Below are 24,029 nucleotides of genomic sequence, written 5' to 3'. Positions count from 1 at the left end.
GTATAGACTCATGCCAGGCTTCCAAAGATCTAGAACAAGGAGCATATTTTAGAGCCCTTATTCCCTAAAGGGGGAGAAATGACATTTAGTTTCCTTATGAGACATTAATTTATTTTTATTTTTGGTTTTTAGTTTTGGATTGGGAAATTTCTGCAGTCGGTTTAAAGACAATGGATTACAGGTTGTTTTCGCTGGGATTTTAGGAAGTGTTATGGTCACAGAATAAGATCTCAAGTCACTAGAGTAAAATTATAAAAATGTCTAACACCCACCATTCTGAGTATATGTGTCATTATTCAGGACATAATGACTCTTAGTAAAGATAATACAGCTTTCTTCCCAATCAAGAATTCTAAAGGCACAGATTATGGATGTGTTACCTACATTTTCTCTACAAGACCCAAGAAATGTTCTTTCACTTGGAGGCCCAGAACTTTGAGGTGCAGAGAGTCCTGTTTATTAAAAGATGCTACCATGTCGTAGCAATACTATCATAGCCTCAAGAAAGTGGTATTTTTGTGGGGTCTGGAGGAGGGGGTAATCTGTTTGTTGGTTAAATTTAAAAACAAATGATGAAAATATAACCATTTTAACCCTATCATTTTCTACGATGTTTGAGTTGCACCTAATGAGACTCCAGCTAGAAACCAATCCCCTTTAGAACACTATTAATGATAAATAATCCTAAATTCCAAGTAGAGATTGAGAAATCTCAGTGGGTAGCAACCATTTTAAATTCATAGTACATGTTTACTATTGTAATGAGAACGTTCTTACCATATATAATATGCCCTTTATATATGTAGATGAAGACATGTAATTTGCATTTTATATTAATTGCTCTATTAAAATTAATTTTCAGATAAAGGTGATTTTAAAACAAGAAGTCATTTATGTCCTGTAGAGTATGAAAATCCATCAAGATTAAATGCAGATACATCTTCCCTATCCCCACTACTACAAGCAAATTGGGGAAAGAAGAAACCTACCCAGAGATGATTAATGGGGAAATGTGTATCAGTCGGTCGCTGGCACAAAAGTGTTGCATAACAAATCGTAGCCAAACTGGGATATGAGCAATAAGGCATTTATTTCTAGCTCACGTATCTGCAGGTTGCCTGGGGTTTGGATGATCTAGGCTGGGCTCAAGTAGGTTTGCCTTCAAAGTGTGGAGCAGGTACATGTCTGCTCCTTGTATCTAGCATCTTCCTTAGACCACTGGATACCTGAAACATGTTTCTCACATGTTGAAAGACAGGAATGCAACTATGAAAGCATCATTAAACTTTTGCTCACAAAACACCTGCTAACGTCTCATTGGCCAAATGAATTCACATGGCCAAGTCCACAGGCTACAGTTAAAAAAGAACTATCCATACACATATAATGAGACCACGACAAGAAGATGGGTATATAAGGTTACTATATGGAAGTGAATTGAGACCAATAATCCCCTGTCCCAACTGAGTGATGAGAGATGCCAAGGGTTAATGATATATCATAGATTTTCTTTTAGTCATATCTTTCCTTTCCTTTGGTATCACATTTTCTGTATTCATCTGTTATCGTCTGAATGTTGGTGTTCCTCCCAAGTTCATATGTTGAAATTCTAATCCCCAAAGTGATGGTATACAGAGGTAGGGCTTTTGGGAGGCAATTGTGTCATGGGGGTGGAACCCTCATGAGTGGAATTAACTTTATAAAAGAGACCCCAAAGAGCTCCCTAGACATGTTCACCATATAAAGACACAGCAGGAAGTCTGTGATCCACAAGACATCCCTCACCTGATCATGCTGGCACCCCGATCTTGGGCATCCAGCCTCTAGAACTCTGAGAAATAAGTTTCCCTTGTGCATAAGGCACCAGATCTGTGGTATTGTTCTAGAAGCCCAAATGGACTAAGACACCATCCTAGAGACTGCACTTCAGAGTGGCTTCTGTGTCTGTGAGATTTGCCCAGGTAGAGGAAGTAGGTAGCCTAGATCTGGGAAGAGTCCACCTCCCACCTCCATGCATTGTTCCTGCCAGGTTCTTAAAAGGGAATGTTCAGGTGGCCCCAGAGTCCTAAATAAATGGCTTAGGCTACTGAATATTGCCCTTCCCTTTACATTATTCTTTTCCAGTATTCATCTTCCAAATGATCCTCTGCATTACTGTTTTTATATATATGTGAAAGCGGGACAAGGGTAAGGGAGCAATCTCTATGGCCTTAATTCCTGTAAAATCAGTGTGTAATTACAAGAAGTTTAAAAGTTCAGCACACTTCCAATCAGTATTTCCCTAGCTGTAAGTTGAGCAGGACTTCTTTCTTCCCTGAACTAATGGATCTTCATTTTCCAACAAAGTCAAGTATGCTTCAAAGACTAAACAAGGACGATCTCACTTCAGCTCATGCCTAAGGAATTTTTTTTTAATTAATCCATCACAGCCCCATTTTTACTTGCTGATACATGAAAAAGGAAGGCTCATCTAAGCACAGTGAGTGAATGAATCTTCTTAGTCAAGCATTTTCCTTATAGTACAGGCCTACAATTTTTATGATAATGAAATCAAGCATAAGAAAAAATATTTATTTTATATGTATGTGTGTGTGTGTAATGCAGAAATTATTTTCTGCAAAAGAAATTTTACAGTGAAGATATAATGGAATAAAAGACTCTTTACTTAATATCTCCAAACCCCCTTTGTGTCTCAGCATATAAACCAACTATTCCTTCCCTGATTTTATCAGTGAGAAAACAATTTGCCCTCCTCTGAACTCCACTTTACTTTCTTTTTCCCGTTGTTGTGATTCTCATCACTTTTTCTATTCTTACGATTATTTCCCGGCATGTATGTCTTAACTCTGCTCTACTGTTGTGATCTCATCAAAGGCAGGAATTCTATTTAATTCAACTCTGAACCCAGTTTAGCATCCGGTACAATGCATACGTACAAAAAATATTTGTAACAGGGTGACTTCATAAGTTATTTTGTTGATACTTCTCTGCCACAAAATTAATTAATTTAATTAATTAAATGTTACAGCAATTAAATGTCTCTTCTTTGGATGGGTTTCTCTGTACCTAAAACTCATTCTTTCATCTCCTCCCACTTTGACACCTACTGGCAAACTCCTACTAACCCATCAAAGCACATCTCAAGTGTCACCTGCTCTTTGTGCCTGTGTCCTCATCTAGGTCTCCTTAGGACTCTACACATAATAATAACATTATATCATGTTTTTAAAATTATTATATAAATCTTTAAGGGCCTCAAGCACAACAAGGGCCATTCCATTCATATTTCCATCACTAGCACCTATCCCAGTACATGCCCAAGAACAGTGCATGGTAAGTATTATTTAACGGGCATTGCTGATAAGTGCTGCATCAGTTAATTCTGCGATTATAGTTCAATATGGGCCATGGTTCATTAATACTACAAAATACTTTTAAAAACTACTAATGAAGTTCCAATACTTAAGCCTGCCGTCACCATTACCACCATCATCCAATGGAATTTTGGACTATTCGGTAGTGCATTCCGGATATGTACAGCAACAGATTCCCCTTCCTCAGTTTTCTATACTGCTAAGCTTAATCATGACCTTTTTGCACACTGATGCCTATGAAGGGCTGAGCTATGCAAGAAAATAGCTCACAAATGCTTCTAAGAACTCACATTTATTTTGGCTCATCTGATCACCATATCCGCTCTTGAGTTTTGATACGGGGTGGAGTAAATCTGTCAGTCACTTCTACTTTATTATGACAGCTGGTGCTACTTGGCAACTACTCTGTTCAAATTAACCCTATAAATTCACTTTTTCACATTAAAACTAAAACTGTGTCTCTCTCAACTCCTGAACAATTGTTGAGAAGGTTAAATTCACTTACTGAGTGACTTCACTTACTCTAAATAAAACCGAAAAGCAGATACACCAAAAGTTGCTTTGACAGTTTTTTTTTTTTTTACTAAATTTGGCAGCGTTATGTACAAACACCAAATGAAACACTCTTAATGTATCTGATACCTCCTCATCTCTGCCTTTCAAATCCATTGCACCCTAGTCATGAATAATCCAGAATACTTTTTATATGCTATTTGACCTGTGAGAAGAATGAAAGCCATAATTCAAATCTGTTAATGACTGCTAGAAGAGACACCTGACCAATTATTTCCTTGTTACGGCAGTCCTTGATCCTAGGCTTTTTCTCTGTGGATGTAGAGTTCATCCCATTATTTTAGCCACATCAAAAGTAGGGCATTGGCTAAACAAACATGCATGATTTATAAAGGCAGCCATATTTTAGTGACATAAAGCAAGCCGTCTAGTATATAATGGGGACCGTATGTTCAGATGCCTCTTCAACGTATTTTTTCTGTTACCCTGTAGAATGAAAACCCAACCTACTAAAAAAAACAGGCTGAGAAACGTAATTAAAGAATAAGAACAAATTCTAGATTTATGAGCAAGTGCAATGTATTTACTAACATGTTATAACAGTAGAACAGGTTATTATCAATCTTAACCATTATTCAGCCTACCAGTGCACTTTGTGCTGTCTTGATCTCTGACTTCTAACAAAAATACCTGTATTAGGAGAAAATTCAGCTGCAACTTCCTAAAAAATGTTAATACTGTTCTAAGAACATTGGGTATGAGCAAAAGTTCACTTTTTCCCCTCCTAGCATTCTATTAGAATAATCCTCCCCCCCCCCCCCCATTCTCTTAAAGAAAAACAGATTTGGGAACTTTAAATGGATTGGTCTCCCTTTTACTTTCCTCACTCTCTGGTCTGAGGTAATTAATGTCTACTCAATATCATGCTCAATCATGTTTCCCCTGGGACAGTACTTTCAATTAAACCTTTTATTTCATCCAGGAATGCCTGGTCTCATTGACCACTGTACTTTTTATCTGTGGATTTATGATAATCTAATGCACATCTCCTCACAGGCAGAATGGCCTTATGAGTCCTTATTGTTCTTATGCCAGAAGAGAAGTGAAAAACAAAATTAGCTCCTGCGGAAGTCAGGAAGGAAACCACATTTGTTTAACACAGCAAGAGGCCTTTCACTACCTGCCCAATGGCCTTGACCATCACGCTGCCCTGGCCTCTCAATGTGCTGGCTGCCCTTGCCTCGCTGCTCCAGTCTGATAAGACATGCCAACTCCCTTGAGAGCTACTGAGAGCTGAGGGGTGAGAGGCAACGCAATCCTCGGGTTACATTTTCAAAGGGTTGTGAAGGAAGTGAGACATTTACATGCTATTGTTATTCTTTTCTGTAAGAAACCCTACAGGTTAAAGAGGAACCTCTGAACTACTATCTGACAGCGAAGGCTGGGCTTTTAGAAAAGTAAGCCACTAGCCTGTTTGTAGCTATTTGCCTTTACTTTCTTTCCAGTCAGGACCCACGTGATTTGGTTTCTATTTTGGAAGCACACAAATTATAGTGACGTGTCACTAACTTAACCACCGTGAAAAATCACATATATATATTTTTACGACGTACTCAGTTATGTAGCTGAAGACAAGGCTCGATCTAGTATACTTCTATCTCTTCATGATATGCAGAATAAGTCACTGTTATATATATATATATCCTCCGACATGAACAAGTTCAGCAGCCTTCATCTTTAATTTCCTTGCATGCCTACATAGCACATAAAATTATCAAGTTCATAATTGCATTAATATTTATTTATATAATTTATTTACAACCTGTCTAGTACCAAAGAGGAATTGAGGTGGCTTGCGTTAATAATTACACTGAAAATATCTGCCAGGTCGTCAACAAGTTGCTAGTGTTGACAGAGACCTATTTTTCAAATTGAAGAATTCAGAACCCTGAGATTTTTTGCTAAATTAAGGATGGTCAAAACCTTACTGAACAGTGGTTCTAATTCATTCACTTCTCTTTATGTGTAATGGAAATAAGCGTTAAATAGACTATGACTGTAGGTACAGACAAGGCCATTTTTATTTAAAAAAACTGGCTCTATTTTTTAAGGTTGTGTTTAGATTTTTAAGTTTGTATTTACGTTTGTAAACTTGCTTCTTACAACTTGAACTTTATGTTTCTCTCTGTCAAAAGGAATACTGGTAACTTGTGCCTAGGTTTCAATTAGCCAACAGGGTTCACTCACTCCACGGTATCGCCAAAACATAACACTACATGATAATTCATATTCTATTGGATAAGCTGTATTTAAAAATGTCGTATGGGAAAATACACCTACATTTTCATGTTTGGAAAGAAGGAACACATCTCCTTTTGAGCCAACTACAAGAGTGAAGGCTTTCATGGTATCCACAGCAATGGTGGCCATCAGGAGTAGATTGGAGGAAGTACTACATCTTTGTGTATTAACTACTATAGCAACAAGCACCATAGTGGCAGAAGGTCGAAAAGGTGGCCATGAGGGAGATATCTGCTGGCAATATGTTATTCTACATTTACTTAAGAGAAGTCACTCTTTAGGTCAAATGCTCCCAAGGCATTCTGAACTGTAGAACAAACAAACGCTGAGAGGCAGACTCCTGTGGCCCATTCATATATAGAGAGATCATTCATAATTCAAGGCACTATCTGTATTGAGAGTCATGCCAAAATTTGATGCGTAGAAATTCAGAGAATAGTATTTTGCAGTAGGAAGAGGTCTAAGAGACCAATTAGTTCAATCTCCTTGTATTGTAGATAAGGGAATTTTTCTGTTTACTGTCAATTTTTAAATTTTGATAATTTTAGCATTTATTAGTTTATCACTATCTCCATAATACAACTCTTATTTCCAAGTCCCCAGTCCAGGTTGTGGGTGTCTACTGTAGAAAGGAAATCTACATGGGATGGGAAGAGGAAGGAAAAAGCTTCTTTCTCACCTAGGGAGAAAAGTAACAGGAAGGGGGACAAGAGTTTATATTTAGCAAGAGTGTCATGGCTAAAGAAAGTTGAACAACAAAGTAGGGAAAGGGGCACACCTTACCCACTTTTGCTTCTCTCACACTGTATTTACATCAAGAAAGAACTCAAGAATTTCTTTGTGAATGGAATTCAGAAAGACAAGACCTGAGCAGTTAAATGACTTTTCTAAACTTGAACATCTAGAGCAGCAGTCCTAGGTCAATAATGTGAATCTTACATCCCCAAAGAATATTCTTTCTGCTATAGAACAGTGTTCTCTTCAGCTTTCCTAACTTAATGTGAGAGACTAGAACAATTTTGGGCCAGTGAGTTATGCCTCCTTGAAGTGTGACTTTGCTGTTCTTTCCAGCCAAGCATGGATTCTAACCACCCAACCTCCGAATCCTAATGGGCTTTGTGACTTGCTTTGACAAAGAGGATGAGGCACAAGTGATACTCTGCAAGCTGCAAGGCTAGTCATAGCCCCTGCATCTTTGTTTTTACTGTCCCAAGAATGCCATGTAAGTAAGCTGGACTAGCTTTCTGGAGGATGAGAAGACATTAACTAGAACTAAGGTGCCCCACCCAACAGCCAGAACCAATGGACAGCCATGTAGAGGAGACCATCTTGAATCTTCCCACCTAGAAGATGCTCCAGTTGAATCCAAGCTGCAGGAATAAATCCAAACGCAGCACTTATAAGCAGAGAACTTACGAACACAGATTTTATAAAAGAGGGCATGAAATAGATCTGAAATCTGATAGATTTCTATATTATCCCTAGAAATAGTCTTGTTATAGACATGCAAATTTTGCTCACAGGATAGCCTAAGTAGCCAACAATATTATCACTATAGGCAAAATGTTCCTTTCCTCTACTCCTTCCTTTTCTTCAGTTTTCCTTCCTCCTATTGGCTCATGTTCCTTCACATCCCTGGCCTTTCTACTATCCTTGTTTCTTTGAATCAATCCCTGGCCCAAACAGAATCCCATCTCATAAATGAATTTTTTAAATAATTTTAAAGTCCTTCTTGGTTTCTTCCTTTTATATAACTTCTGGTTCACTATTAACCTCTTGGCTTATTCCTTAAATTTGCACAACCAAAGAAAAAAAAATGTGTGCAACTATTTTCCTCCCATTAGCCTGCCCCAGAGATGAAAGGCAGTATGCCATATTCTTGTTTCTTTAATGACACTCAGCATTGTCTATAAGTTCTTGGAGTTCAGGGATCGCATCTTAGCATATTTTAAAATACCCAGTGTGACACAGCACCAATACACGTTTAATAAATATTTGATCAGCTAAACTAGGAATAGTAGGTGTTCAGTATTTGTTGAACAACTGAGTCCTTTTATCATCAATATGGACCCAGAAATGGAGGGAAACAGACGTCCGAGAAGACAATTCTTCTGAACACAGATCTCTTTATGAGTATCATAGAAGAGAAACATTTGGCCTCAGGGAGATAGAGTGCCAGCAAGTAATGGGTAAGATATTTTGGTTGGGTGTTTTTGTGTTTTGCCATTTTTAGTTTTTATGCTTGTTTGTTTCTGTGTGTTTTTCCCCTCCAGTGGGAAGTCAAGGGTCTATGGATGAAATATGTAGCTTCTGGGAAGGAGAGGAGGGAGAAGGTGAGCCCTTTCAAGTTAAGCTGAAAGTCTGTAACTTCCCTGCAGGGTGCTAAAGCCAACAGTTCCATAAACCAGAAGTCAGAGACTCCAATATACATGCAATAACGACTATCAAGGGGAGGCTTTATTGCTTTTGGGGATATTTTTCTCCATTCTACTAGTATTACTTCCATCTTCATCACCACCTGGCATTTAAATGTAGAAATGTAACATAGAAATAGATACATCCTGTAATAGGGGCACCTGGGTGGCTCAGTTGGTTAAACATCTGACTCTTGGTTTCAGCTCAAGTCACGATCTTGTGGTTCTTGAGTTCGAGCCCTGCATCGAGTACTGTGTTGGCAATGTGGAGCCTGCTTGGGATTCTCTCTCTCTCCTCTCTCTCTCTACCCTTGCCCGCCAGTCTCTCTCTCTGTCTCTAAAAATAAATAAATAAACTTAAAAAAATTAAATATATTCTGTAATAGAGAGATACCACATTGAGTGCTATTTGCTTCCAAAAGGCAGCATGATAGGTGAGAAGAAAGAAGAGAGGAAGGAAAAGTAGAGAATGAGGAAATGTAAAAAAATTACAACATTTCCAGCTGTTAAACAATCCTTCCGCGGTTCTAAGTCTCTAAGAAATGTAAAGAATTAATTACGGAAAGACTAGGTGATAAAAGTCCTTCATATAACTCAATAAGTGTCCAGGAAACATAATTGAACTCGTTTATAATTGAATATCCTGTCATCGGGGCAGATTTAAAGAAGGGTAAACTTAAAGAGACATAACAATATTAAATGTCCTTTTGTCTTTTTAATGTTTGTGATTAAACATTCTTTTTAGAGACAGCATTGGGGCTGTTGTGGGGCTTCATTTAGGCAGCAACAGGAACCTAACAGTATGTGATTTGTACTTAGGCATCTTAATTTAAATAATTATAATATCTTAAAGAAAAAATGCATCTTAACTTCTTCAACGTTTTATTATATCTGACAAGTTCAGTAAAAGGGCACCTATCTATTCGTGCATTATGCGTCATATGTTCTGCACACTCATTAAAAATAATGAGAACATATTTAAAAGTCATCGCCCAGAGAATCTTTGGGGACGGGGCATGGGAAGAGGTAAGTGGCAACAGATTGTGATTTAAGTGTCTATCTCTGTTTTATCAGCCCCCTTAGGAAGGGGGGAGGGGAGAAGTAGCAATCTTAAGCTGATATTCTTTCTTTAATGAAAAAGATCACACATTTTCCTGAAAAACAGGCAGATGAAAACACGTTCAAACCTCCAAATACACTTTCAAAACGAAATGGACTATAGTGGCAGTTTCACATGTTCGGTATTTACTTTGATAACAGCTGGAAAAGTTAACCACGATCAATTAAGGCTGTACTTTCTTTTCCTTAATCTTTAAATATCCTTTACAAAATGAATGCATTTCCTTATCTTACACCAAATGTACCTTAACAAACGTACTGATCACAGGCATAGAGGTAATTAAGCAAATCAAGGTCATCCCCCGAGTTTTGTAACCACCTTCTTATCCAGCTGCTCCATATCAACAGCTGGCATGAATTATTGGAAACATTTGGCTAACTGGATAATAAGAAGGATATAATCTGTGGCTGGTTACAATATTAATGCTTCTGAGCTGTTTAAACATTTATGTTTAGAAAACTCTTCTTTTTTTTTCTAAACTCCAGAAGCCTAATCATGGCCACAGTGGTCACTCATAAGACATATGTTTTGTGCCATGAGAGTATAGCCGAATCTCATGGCTCTTCATCCTTAACACTGCAGGAGAATGCAATTAGGCCCCAGTCTTTCGAAGTGTCACGAGCTTCTTTTCAGCATAGGACACTTCTTCTTTCACTACCTTCCAATCTCCAACAAAACCAGTCTTGTGATAAAAGTCATTAAATGTTTTCATTCTGACACGTGGAGGCCATACAACCAGGCAAAATGGCCGCACCGCCTCCATGCGTTCTAGTAATGCTGAAACAGAGCTTTTATCATCATCAGTTTTATCAAGACTAGATTTTGCTGACAAGGGTTCAGTAAAATTCTTTCAGGTGTAAGTACCTCCCAGGGAGTAGCGAAGGACTACAATTCCCTCAGCCTTGTGGGCTACTGAACACATTAAAAAAATTGGCAAACATTAAGGACCTAATCACTTAGTACACAGCATTAACTGACAGAAGGTGTGATGCACAGTTCAATGAGGTAGAAATCTTAAAAGTTTTGACTTTGACAAACAGTGTAAATTTTGGTAGGGGCAATGTCTCTGTGCCTCATTTTCCCCATTTTTAAGATAGATTGGAACAGCTAAACATAGTTGCTTTATGACAGTAAATGAGGATCACTTTCTTAAGTGCTCTGAAATCTTTGCCATGAGTTCAAGCATAGCAGGATGGGGGGTGGTAGAATATGGTCCATGTAAGGAGCCAATGGAGCATATCTTACCCTATTAGCATCCATCCTGGAGACAGAGGAGAGAAGGGACAGAGGTGTAACTGCAAACAAAGACCAATAACCCAATCTTCTAAACTGCCCTAGAAGTACCTCTCTTTGGTATGTGTCAAAATCTACAAGTTACAAGGTGGCACGTAACAAATTTTGAGCACAATCAAATTGAGTGTGGAAATTTAAAAGCACAATCGAGTTGGGCCTGAAAAAGTCAAGTACAATTGAGTTTGCCTAAATGAATCAGGTGTAATTGAGTTGAGTAACTGGATTGTGCTCAGCACTGGCCTTTTGCCAAAATGAGGGGCACATGACCAAACAGACACAACTCAATTGGTCTTAAAATTTTCACAGAATTATTTTTCTTAGAGCAAAAAAATTGTTTGCAGAATAGAAACATAAAGTTGAAAATTTGGTCATGACAGCTAGTCAGTTATAGCTATTAAGTTATCCTATAGGCCTTTATGTTCCTTATAACAAAACCACTGTTCCAATGATTCTCAAACTTGAGTAAGCATCAGCACTATCTGGAGGGCTTGTTAAAATAAATCTTTATTTTATTTTTTTTAATTTTTTAAATTTTAAGTAGGCTCCACACCCAATGTGGGGCTTGAACTCACAACCCCGAGATCAAGAGTCACATGCTCTATCAACTGGGCCAGTCAAGCACCCCTAAACTATACCTTTAGCTCTAACCCTAGAGTTTGATTCCTCAGGTCTGAAAGGCATCTGAGAATTTGTGCATGTAAGAAATTCCGAGGTAATGCTATCCTGCTGATCTGAGACCACACTTTGAGAACCACTTCAACTGAGCTGAAACACTTAAAAAATGTTTTTAAATACTTTCAATATTTAAAAAATATCTAATATTTTAAATATTAGGCAATAATACTTATTGTTTGTGTATGTCTTTATAAGTAAACTGTACTAGATTATGCAAATGTATTCATGATCGCTTAAACTATCTAAATTGTCATTTATATTCTATCAATACTATCCCTATACTTGCTGTCTTGGTGCAGCTGTAACTAGATATTGCTAGTGACCTGAAATTTAAGGAAATCGTTGCATACTATTTTTATTTGGTCTAAAATAATTGTATCAGGAAGATAATGCATTAGAGACAGATTAGACAGACATAGAGTAGGAGCCACAGCACCTTTAGCAATACCTTTTCCAACCTTCTATACCATCTGCTTTAATAATGTGTAGTTTTCATTTATTCAATCAACAAATATTTACTGAGCATATAGTGTGCCTAGGCACAGGAAACAACAACAGAAGATAATGTAATTTGACACTCACCACATATTAGCATGTATTCTCAGCTAATTCTCACAACAACCCTATAAGGTAGGTGTTGTTATTATCCTCATTTGACAAATGAGGAAATTGAGGCACAGAGACGTTGAGTAAGATTGAAAGCAGGGATTCACATTCTATGTGTCCTATTCTAAACACTTGACACATTTAATGCTAACAGTCTCTCAGGTAGGCATTACTCTGATCCCAGCATTAGGGATGAGGAATGGGGGCTCAGGGAAATAATTTAATCAAGACCATTCAGCCAAGTGAGGATTCAACCCCACCAACTGATCCCAGATCCCAGGCTCCAAACGATTACATTAAAGCCAAATACAAAGAGCTCTTAGTAGGTACCCTACAGACTTTTCACCCCTTCCAATTTATTCCAAACAACACAATTTCTCATGTTAGACCTTGCTCAGTAAGCTGTCAAGTTGGGCTGCCTACTATCTCCTTGATGTATTTTATGTTTTCTAATCTCAGAGTATTTGAAAGTGCTGTTTTCTTCGCCCTGTAAGCCCTGCATTTGAAATCCTACTCAATTAATACCTTTCTCAAATACTGTACTATTCTTAAAGGGTTTTCTCAGCCCCCCAACTTTAATCCCATAACACTTAATTGCATAATTTGATCAACTCATAACTCTTTTTTTCTTTATAGGTAGAAGCTCCTTGAGGACATGAATGCATCTTATTAATCTCTGGAGTTCACGTTGCAGAAACATGACTAGGATTAACTGAATACTGACTGAATGGAATTGCAATAAGGAGGGGAAAAATTATTGAAGAGAGAAGCAGAAACGGAGGCTCTATTTCAGCAAGGACTCCATCTTAAGTCTCGAGAACTGTGTTATCTGGAGAACCCATAAAATATAGCTGTGTTTTGTTTTCTGCATAATTATCTAAATTCCAAAACATAACTCCTGCACTTTGGTTTAGGTAGACAAATCATTCTGAAATCATCCTTCAATTTCTGCTACTTATCCACAAATAGCTGCTATAATATTCATTCTTCCTTAAGTACCTTGGTTAATTAAGCATGGAATCATTTGAATCTAATAGCCAAAGGGAATAAAATAATATATCAGTTAAATGAGGTTCATCTAAGATTTCAAACGAAAATTCTGGCATGATTTATGATATTAAATAATTTGGCATTTGAAGATATGAAGTTTTCACTTCGTAAGAAGATAAAAAACAGTCAAGGAGTCGGAGCCCCATGTCATTTGCAAAGGTAGTCGCAGGGATGAGTAAATATGGTAGTGTAGGAATACACTGAGCTCAGCAGCTATTAGGGGAGTGGCCACACACATGTGTATCTTTTTTTTTTCCTCAGCAAAAGCAATATTCCTAAGTGAAGGTCAAATCCACATGACCAACATTGCTAACTTTTGAATCTCGATCATACCAGGCAGGAGGAACTTGCTTGCTTGAAATAGAGCTCATTCCACTTGCAGAAGCCAGCATTTAATAGCAGGCAAGCTTGGCAGGTAGAAATTATAAATACATTTGAAATTTTCTCAGCTCGTTTTACCCACCAGGAGTTGCTGTGATTTTCAGGATAATTTAAAGATAAGGCAGCAGGTCAGAACATGAAACATTAAAGAGGTTAACAAAGAAATGGCACAATGTTTTTTTTTTCTCCCCAATAAAGGAAAGACGACACACACATGCGTGTGCATGTCTATGCACTTACATGACAAACAACACACACTCTCTCTCCTTCTCTGTCTCTCTGAAACTCTCAAAAACTACAGGCAACGAATCAATAGAAAAACCTTTCGTTTGTCATGATCTTTCCTAAACGGACACTTGGCATAAGAAAACAAGAATTTTGGTTATCAGGGATAGAAAAGAACTGGCAGAGCATGTCTGTTTCAGAACACAGCCAACAAAGCCCTCTTTCCCTAGCGCAGTTTTATTTCACTGCAGACAGCGCAGTTTCACCTTCGGATTCTATTACCAACGCTAATCTCAAAGTCCCTTTTGCAAAAACGTTCCTTATGTGAACACCTCTTTAATAAACTCTCACCCAGTCAGGGGGTGAAGACATCAAAGGCTCTTCGAGCCTGGGATTCTGGAAGGATTACCTTTGAAACACACAGTTCTTTTGGTAAAGATACTAGAAAGAGCTAAATAGTTGTGAGGCTAGTACATGAATTCCTCTCACCTGATTTTGAACCCAGTCTGCCACTGATGGCATGAAGGTTGGCTACATGTGCTTCTAAATTTGTGATCCCAACCAGTTGTCCTGCCTTCAGGAGGAAGGACATGGACCCGCAAATGAAAGAATTCAGCACAGTTCTCACGTGGCAGGTCAGGAGAAATGGCCAGGAAGTGGGCGCTCAGGCCTCTGGAATGACAGAGGGTCACATCCGAGAGACCATCCTATCTTGGGACTTCCTGTGTAACTGCTGACCACATGCTCCCTTGGCTGTAAGTGTTAAGACTTTATAAGAAGCTAAGATAACAAGGAAATAAGGAAGATTTAACTGTCAGAAAACAGGCAGAGCAGTGCTGTTAAAGGGGTTGAGAGCTCATGAAACAGCAAGGCTTAAGAAAAGGAACAGGACGGTTTCTCAGAGCAGGAAAACAATAAACATGGTTTGTTTTCTTCAAAGGAGATAGAAGAAGACAAAAGCAGGAAGTACTGTCCTTCCCTCATCCTGCCAGATTTTCAATAGAGAGTCAAGCGTGTGCATCAATCATGATAAGGGAGGAGAGACCAAAGTGATAACACCTTCAGTTTTTTGAAAGAAAAACACAAAAACGCATCACATAGCACACTGTTCTTCAGTTTGCTCTTTCAAAGAGTGCAGTGTGTGTCACACTAGGAAGCAGCTCACGTTGAAATAGTACCGTGCACGCCACACATGACCTCTCTTTAAACTTCCAGTAGGATTCTTGCTACTTAGCACCCAAGGAAGGCATGTGGGCCGGACAAAGAGTACTATTCCATATTTCTCCAGAACGAAGATTCTGGGTCCACACTACTTCGGTGCTTATAATCCTCAAGAATGCAGTGCTTTGCTGTGGCTACAAAGCATATTCCACATATTTAGATAATCACAAGTCGAATAGTTTTTAAAGCGTCTAGACTGTTTGCCAGAGAATTCTAGGAGAATGAATGCTAACCACAGGCCCGCCAAATTTGGTATAACACTAAAAACAAACAAACAAACAAACCAAAAAGAACAAATAATTTATTTGTACTCATAATCTCACAGTTGCACAATTGATGTAATATGCTCCCTGGTGGGCTTGGCCTATGATGTCACTTTTAGGGACAGAAATCAAATTTCACTAAATTCTATTAAATGAGAGTGAACTAATATATACAAGCTGCCTGACTTACCAATTCAGTTTCAAACAAAAAAAAAATTTTTTTTTTTTGGTTAATTCAGTATTTTGGAGACCAGTATGTATTTTCAAACAATAATAAAAAAATCTCTGTTCAAAACAGTGGTTAGTCCCAGGCAAGCCTGAATAAATCTCTTTTACCCGTAATGTATCTAAAATATAGTATTACATTTTTATTGTATTTGATTCTATAGAGGTGGCAAGGTACTAGAATAATTGCAGCTGACGTATATTGAGAACTTACAATTGGCCGGAAACTATGCCAAGAGCTTTGCATGGATGATCTCTTCTAATCTTCACAACAATCTTATGGTATAGATGAGGAAACTGAGCCTTAAGAATCATTTTGTGAGCTGCTCTAAACCACAAAGAAACACTGTATGACGGTGAGCTTGCAGAGTTGAACTCCAGAGACAATACTAAGCCTTAAGAAACCCAGGCCTCTAGTTCCCCTTAACAATAAGGGACCATCAATAGGTTACTTAACCAAACTGGACCTGTGTTTCTTCATGTACAAAGTTAGAGTCAGACATAACAGATTCTTTGGGCTCCCTTTACTCTGAAAATTCTATTGTTACATTTATTAACTTCCAGATGTAGTTGTGTTTGATTGAGAATACATTCAGAGTTTCAAACTGGGGTAAGGTCAGCATCCCTCTCCCCCTTACCTGGGGCAGGCAGAAAGCTTCTAGGAAGAAGAAATTAGCTGTGGAATTAGGAATTCTAGAAGACATAGATAGGAAAGGGGTATAAGAAACTATTAGGGGAGAAACTAGGGTCTCATGAGAGTTTGAGTTCTTAGAGGGAGCTCTGTTATTAGGTTCTTTTGCTGGCTGGAATGCTTCTCTTTCTATGCAGGGTTTTACTCATTCCAGGACCATAGTTGAGGAGAATACCCAGTCAAAACTTCTTTCCTTGTTCTTATCCCTGAAACAAGTACATAGTCCCAGCAAAGCTTCCTAAAAGTTGTATCTCAAGCAACCAAAGAATTGGACAAGGAGTGAAAGGGCTTCCTGTTATACATACATGCTGCCTCTTTCGAATTATTTCTTCTCACTGTGGCTCTTGGAGAGAAAGACCAAAGTCTTTACGTAAGTAAGGGACTGAAAGAAAAATCCATCTGCATTTTAGAAAAAAATATTCGGACTCCAAGTTTCTGCAGCATTTCTTTTTAGGAAGAACAAGAAGCTTCCGTGAGGAAGTGAGACTGAAATTCATGATTCTTCCTTCCAAAATGGCTGGGAATGGAGGAGTCAAGTGGAGGAAAAGAGGTGGGGAATATAGTCTTTATGGCTTATACCACCTAATCTTCTTCCCTTCCCTGTTTTACTGCAGATCTACCTAGAGCATTCAATAGGGCAAGGGGAAAAATGGACGAGATGATGTGAAAGAGAAGAAAGGACCAGAAATGTGGAGAGAAGGGGGTCCTTTGGTCAGTACTAAGGAGCATTAATATATGAGAGAGGCGATTCAGGAAGCCTGTATATTCAAACATGAATATAAACATAGATAACAGAATATCAGACTTAGAGTAGATATCTTAGAGCTTATCTAGTCTTACCATGTTACCAATGGGAGAATTTTTTCTAGAGCATCTCTGACAAATGGTAAGGCAGTCTCTGTTTCAATATTCTAAGTTGCCTATTTTCTTCTTGGACAGCTCCAACAGTTAGAAACTACTGTAACTTGTAATATTATCACTTCCAAATATTTGTTTTGGTACCAGCTCAAGGAGGGGCGGGAAATGAGTCTTAATTATTTTTGCATCCCCAGAACCTCCAACTTAGTGCAGAGCATGTACTTAGTAAATGGATCGTCTAATTAATACGTAAGTATATTAATGGATATAAACTACCTGGAGAAACATATTAATCCATACAATTAACTCTTTACCCATTTTATAGCAATCAAAATATGCCCTAAATTTTCCTTTTTGCAGGCTAACTATAGTCAGTTTTCTCAACTAACCCTCACTGGTTCTGATGATGTAACTCTGGGAACCTATCATATTACCTATATGTACCTTTGTCATTTCTTATATAGATTCAAAAGAAATTAAAAAAAGAAGGGGTAATTAAAAGTCCTTTTATCACATCTATTCCTTTTTATTATTAGTCATAAAAGTCCTTTGAATTTTCTATAGTCTTCTTAAATACATACATCAATAATAAAATAATACGTGTTCACTATTTTAAAAATGAGAAAATTAAAATCTCTCATAATCCCAACATTCTGGGTGCATTTCCTGCCATTTGGGGGGGGGGGTTCTTTTGAAGATATTTTAATGTGATTTAATCATGCTATAGATATCATTAAAAAAATTTTTTTTAATGTTTATTTTTGAGAGAGGCAGAACATGAGCAGGGGAGGGGCAGAGAGAGAGGGAGACACAGAATCCGAAGCAGGGTCCAGACTCTGAGCTGTCAACACAGAGCCCGACGTGGGGCTCGAACTCACATATTGTGAGATCGTAAGCTGAGCCGAAGTCAGATGCTTAACTGACTGAGCCACCCAGGCACCCCAATTTTTTTTAATGACTATATATATCATCTATACCTACTTTTTAACCTAATGTACTATGAGCATTTTTTCATGTTATTATCAGCTCTCCACAGAGACCATTTTAAGTATTATATTTCACTGAAGAGCTACCTAGTTATTTATCTAACTAATACCTCTGGTTGTACAGCACCCAATATATCACTACAATAAACAGGGCTTTAGAAAACAAATCCATGTACATGAATTTTTTCCACATCTTCCTTTGATGATCAGTTTAGGACAGATTACTAGAAGTGCAGTTAGTAGGTCAAAGGATATACATTTTTAACAAGACTTTTGAAATTCTCTTCCTCAGGATACATTTCCCAGCCCTCAAGACTAGATTCCTTTGTACCTATTACTACAGGACCTTGTAATTCTTTTTCATAACCATCATCATTTTGAATACTTGGTTATATTTCTTTCCTTTTAGACTGCAAACTACATTAAGGTAGGGCATGACCATTTTTGCTGACTGCGTTTTGCATAAAGCAAACATAGAGCACGCAAAGGGTATTTTATTTTGTTGAATAATGTTAAATTGCTTCCTTAAAAGGGTGTTTGAATTGGTACCCCAGAAGCACTGTTGGCATTTATCCAACTCACCGCATTAACATCATAAAGCTATGATACCCCCAAATGGGACAAAATACTTAGTGTGATTCAATTTTTGTTACAGATGAAACCTGTGACTTAGAACTCATCTCTCAGCTATTATGAATTCACTGGGTATAGTAAACTCTGCACCGAAGATTGAGTGAGACTGTGACCTGAACATTACCAGCTCTCGGGGAAGAAAAGCTCCTTCTTGACGGGCGATGACCAGCGATGCTGTTTCTCCCTGCTTGGTGCTCCTCAGCATGGCCACGAGCTCTTCTTGAGTTCGTCCAGTGACATCTCTGCCATTTACCTAATGGATGCCATCATATGAACAGATCACAACACTTTTCGTCTCCTTCTACCCTAGATGGTTTCCACAGGTAAGTAGCAAATGAGCTCCTACAATTAATAAAGCTTGGAACAGATGAAACTGAACACATGAGCCCAAACCAACTATGCTCAAAGTACCAGTACCGCACTGACCATCATGACTGAGGTGCCAGATCCCTTTGTTTCTATATATTTAAACATTTTTTAAAAATTTGTTTTTAACGTTTTTTATTTATTTTTGAGACAGAGAGAGACAGAGCATGAACGGGGGAGGGGCAGAGAGGGAGGGAGACACAGAATCGGAAGCAGGCTCCAGGCTCTGAGCCATCAGCCCAGAGCCCGACGCGGGGCTCGAACTCATGGATCGCGAGATCGTGACCTGAGCTGAAGTCGGCCGCTTAACCGACTGAGCCACCCAGGCGCCCCATATTTAAACATTTTTTAACGTTTGATTTATTTTTGAGAGAGACAGAGAGGCAGAGCGTGAGTGGGAAAGGGGAAGAGAGAGAGGAAGACACACAATCTGAAGCCATCTCCAGGCTCTGAGCTGTCAGCACAGAGCCTGACATGGGACTCAAACTCACAAACAGTGAGATCATGACCTGAGCCAAAGTCAGATGCTTAACTGACTGAGCCACCCAGGCGCCCCAGTGCTAGATCCCTTTAGATAGTCAGTAATTAATAGTTTCTCATGGGATGTTACATTCTTAGGAAGGGAAAATCAAAGTGAGAGCGGAGAATGATTCCTACAACGGGAAAGAAGTAGATTTCAGATGCTTAACTGGCACCATTTTCTGCCTAACGCTAAAAAGCAAACAATGGACCACAATCACACAGCAAATTTCTTTGGAAGTAAAAGTCTTTTGTTACAATTAGTGTTCTCCATCTTTGAAAATTATGGTCTCCGGGCCATCATAGATTATTGGAAATTATAATTTGGAGCTGGATTAATTACTTGGTGCATCTTCTTTCATAACTAGAACTATATACAAATGTATAGTGTTGCTTCTATGCCATGAGAATGTTAAATAAAACCGGCCAGTTTCAATGAGGATGGTTTCTTGAAAGGCAAGTTAACAATATATATTTCGCTAAGAAGATGATGCTATCACACAAAAATACATGGGAGGGGGGAATTCTCTTGCTTTGGGGGTGTTTCAATTACCTCTTTATAAGCCTAGATCAACCTGAGGCAGGCTGGCCTATGCCTGTGGGAAGTTTAAAGAAACTGTTGCCAGAATATGGCTATAACTCTGAGACTTCTTAGCCATAATTGCATATATGATGAATTCCTGGATGATTCAAATTCCCAGGAACCCTAAGAGGTAGATATGAGAAGGAGGAAATAGGGAAGAGTTCTCAGTGTTACTTGTCCTTACATAACTGACTCTATGGGGGCTTAAAGTCAGTTTTTTTAATATAATTAAAGTCCTTATCTTGTCTACAAGTGATAATTTTCAATTTTTATATTCAAAATATAAATATTAATGTATTTATGTAAACACCCAGGATACTTTACTGAAGATATTAGTTCCAATTCTTACCTCCAAAATTCTGTCCCCTGATTGCAGGCGGCCATCTTTTATTGCTGCTCCCTTTGGTAAAATGTTTTTTACAAAAATGGGACCAGGCCCATGTATGGAAGAGTCTCTGGTAACAACAGTGAAACCCAGTCCTTCAGGGCCTAGTGTGTAAGACCAGGAAAATGCACGGTCACCTTAAGTAGAAACCTTAACAGCAAAATCTACCTAATTTAGACTAATGTCAAGTAAGTAAATATTTACATTCCAGGAAATATTTTAAACACACTTCAGTTGTTCTGGCTGCAAATACAGATTATAGTTCCTGACAGGCCATGATGGTTTCAAAGTGAATTTAGGGCCCAATGCAGATGTGTAACACTTTCGTTTATTGAGGTACCAGAAGAAATACCACATGTTATCCATAAACCCAGGAGATTGATTTCTCAGTAAACCATAAGAAGCCAAAGGCCATCTGACATGAGTTTCGTCAGGCACTCACTCAGCTAGCCTCCCTGCAGCTCCCTGCACCTGGGTCTCGATTCCTTGAATGCTGCGTCCCATTGTCCCCTCCCTCACTCTTGCATCTCCAATCTCTCTCTTCCAGTATGTGGTTTTCACTTTATCTGAAGGTATGCTCAAATATCTGTGCCCTAAAGAATGCTTACTTCAATCTTACTTCTTCTTCAGCCTTCCGTCACCAATGACCTACCCATGACCACATCCACTAATTTTTCCTATTCTGATCTGTCCCTTTCTCTAGCTTTGACACTTCTCCTCAGTTGTTTTCTTGAAATTAATGCCCCCCTCTGTGGTTTTCATACCTTTATTTTCTGATTATTTTCCTACCTCTCTGATCACATTATGTCTGTCACTCTCCCTTACCCACCGTTTTCCCACATGAACACAGATGTTTCCCAAGGCTCTTACCTGGTACAATTTGTTTTCTAGATTCTCTGCCTTGGCCAGCTCCTGCTCCAATTACCATCTCCCTATAGATGACACCTAAATCTCTCTGGCCCTAATTTCTCTGGTGTCAGCTTCTTACATATGACCATGCGCATATTTCCACCAGCATTTCAAACTTCACTATGACCTCCCTTCTCTAATTCAGATCCTGGGCTTTTCACATACACTCATCTTCTAAAAACTCTAATTTCTAGTAATGGCATCACCATTGGACAAGCCACCTGCAATTCTCTCTCTCTCCTTTCTCCTACATCCAGTCACCAGACAAGGCATGCATGTTATATTTAGACAGATGCAATGTATCCTTTATTGATACTTCACTGTTTGATCTCATCTTCGGCATATTATTCTGCCAAATAATATTAATATTAGTAATAATATTAATTCATATTAATCTTCCCAAAGTACAGCTGTGATGTCATAGTCTTTATTTTTGCATTTAAGGCTTTCTGATGGAGTCTTAAGTTATGTTCTGTGTCTGATTTATCTGTCCTCAAAGCACTCAATCCCATGTCTTAGACATAGCTGGATAATTTGTACAAAAAAAAAAAAACAATGCATTTATATAAAAAGCCTAATTGCTAAGCACACTAGAGAATTTGTACTTCCTAGTCCATACAGTTTCTTCTCAGTACAGAATTCTTAAGGGGGGACAAAATTCTGACCAGAGGATGTCTCAGAATAACCACCATATCCTAATTAAAGGTATATCTTATTTTCTTTTGATATACGTTAATGAGTATTTTAAAACTACCTTGTGATCATTAAATTCTGTATTAATTCAGACAAAACTTTGAGATTTTGGTTTCTTTTGAACCGAGTCTTGAGAATCACATCAGATTGCAGAAGGCCGCAGAGGGGGAAGGGATTATCAGGAGGTTACAAAATAAACAAAAGCACAGAAGCGCATGAATGCTTATGTGTGTATATGTGTATAATACTGCATAAATATGCATGTATATGAATGCCCTAGTTTCATTGATCTGGGTTTGAAATGCATAGAAAAGTTGGAAAAGATGAAGGTAAGGTTATACATGTTTTTGAAATTAAGTATGTTTTGAGAAACTGTTTGCAATGTTGAATTAGCGAAATTTCACTTACATAATTATATATAATAATTATCCATTATAATGATCACATACTTGCTTTTTGAGAACTAAATGTTTAGCTGGTATAAAACTATCTTAGAGAACCAGAAATAATATATGCGCTTTTTAGACTCTATCTACAAGATGCTACAAAAATCACTCATCTTGCTGCGAAAAGGGTTCCACCGAATTTCAGTGCTTCTTTAGTGTTACGTTTTTCTCAGGTTTGCAATGGTTCTTTCCATTTGTCAACCTGTCTTTATCATTTTTGCTTTTGTTTCAAACACGCTATACTCTCCAGAAGGAAAGAATAAGAAAGTAGTACAATTTCAAGAAACTTAGGTAACTTACTTAAATCTATTCTTCGATACAATTAAATGAAGGGAGAATGAACAAAATTAGCCTTAATGCATTTCTCTTAACCAATTTTACATGTTACAATAATAGAATGCTATTAAGCATCATGTAATAATTACCTTTCTTTAGGTCAATCTTAATTTTCTTTGCATTCTTCTTGCTGCCAAACCCCATGAGAGGGGAGAGTGAGGGAGAGGATGGCTTTCTACCCAGTCTTGGGACTCGGGGGCTCTTGTTTTGTTGCAGGGAAGTCGATGCATCCTCTTCAGGATGCCCTGTTCCTGTTCCTGTTTTTATTCCTGATATTCCATGCACAGGAGGAGGCAGCTTTGTTCTCAAAACGCCATCATTGTCACCAAAAATGTTAAGCGGTCCAATGACTGATTTTTCATACTGGTCACGGTTTTGAGGTGGAAGCACATTGAGGAGGACACTTGGGGACTTCATTGCCTGGCGGAAGACATCTTGAGCCCTTCAAAGAGAGGGAGTAAATATGTCACGACACCACGCTCTAGCGTGGCCCCTAATGCACCCCAAACCACGGCAACAGGAGAGCACAGTAGCACAGGGAAAGGAGAAACTGTCACTATTACTACCAGGATGGCTGCAAACTAAGTACTAGTTACCACTTAGGACTTGACCACGAGGTACCCAGACACTGGGCTGGTGACACTTGGGTAGCTAACATGGACAATTCTCTCATTTGATCTTTTTAACAACTTTCTTAATCTTCTCATTTCCTCTTCGGTAAGTATAATTCACTCTTATTTTGCAAAATGAGGAAAATGAGGCTCAGAGAGATCAAATAACCCGTCCAAGGACCCACAACTTTTGAGTATTTCCGAATCTGAAAATCTGCCCAGAGGCAATTACTAAAGTAGATATAAAAGCAAACTTTAATTTTAGATGAAAAAAATTATTTTGTATTACTGACCAGATTATCAGTTCGTTTCCTTTTAGGGCTTTATTCGAAAGTACAGGTCTTCCCTGAAA

The 24,029-nt window shown here is 38.3% G+C and overlaps 1 protein-coding gene across 2 annotated transcripts in view; it reads right to left on the bottom strand.

Moving 5' to 3' along the window:
* PARD3B (par-3 family cell polarity regulator beta) overlaps positions 1 to 24,029 on the bottom strand; it is a 1,020,722-nt gene that overhangs the window by 438,247 nt on the left and 558,446 nt on the right. For both annotated transcript variants that reach the window (XM_043577601.1, XM_043577602.1), the window contains exons 8-10: positions 23,156 to 23,508; positions 20,647 to 20,786; positions 18,954 to 19,082 (exon numbers count right to left, since the gene is read on the bottom strand). In XM_043577601.1, coding sequence (XP_043433536.1) covers positions 18,954 to 19,082; positions 20,647 to 20,786; positions 23,156 to 23,508 — 622 coding nt within the window. The remainder of the gene's footprint in view (positions 1 to 18,953; positions 19,083 to 20,646; positions 20,787 to 23,155; positions 23,509 to 24,029) is intronic.

This window comes from Prionailurus bengalensis, chromosome C1 (assembly GCF_016509475.1).
Source record: "Prionailurus bengalensis isolate Pbe53 chromosome C1, Fcat_Pben_1.1_paternal_pri, whole genome shotgun sequence".
Lineage (NCBI taxonomy): Eukaryota > Metazoa > Chordata > Mammalia > Carnivora > Felidae > Prionailurus > Prionailurus bengalensis.
Note: the sequence above shows the minus strand (reverse complement) of the source record. Positions and strands in the feature narration are given on the sequence as shown.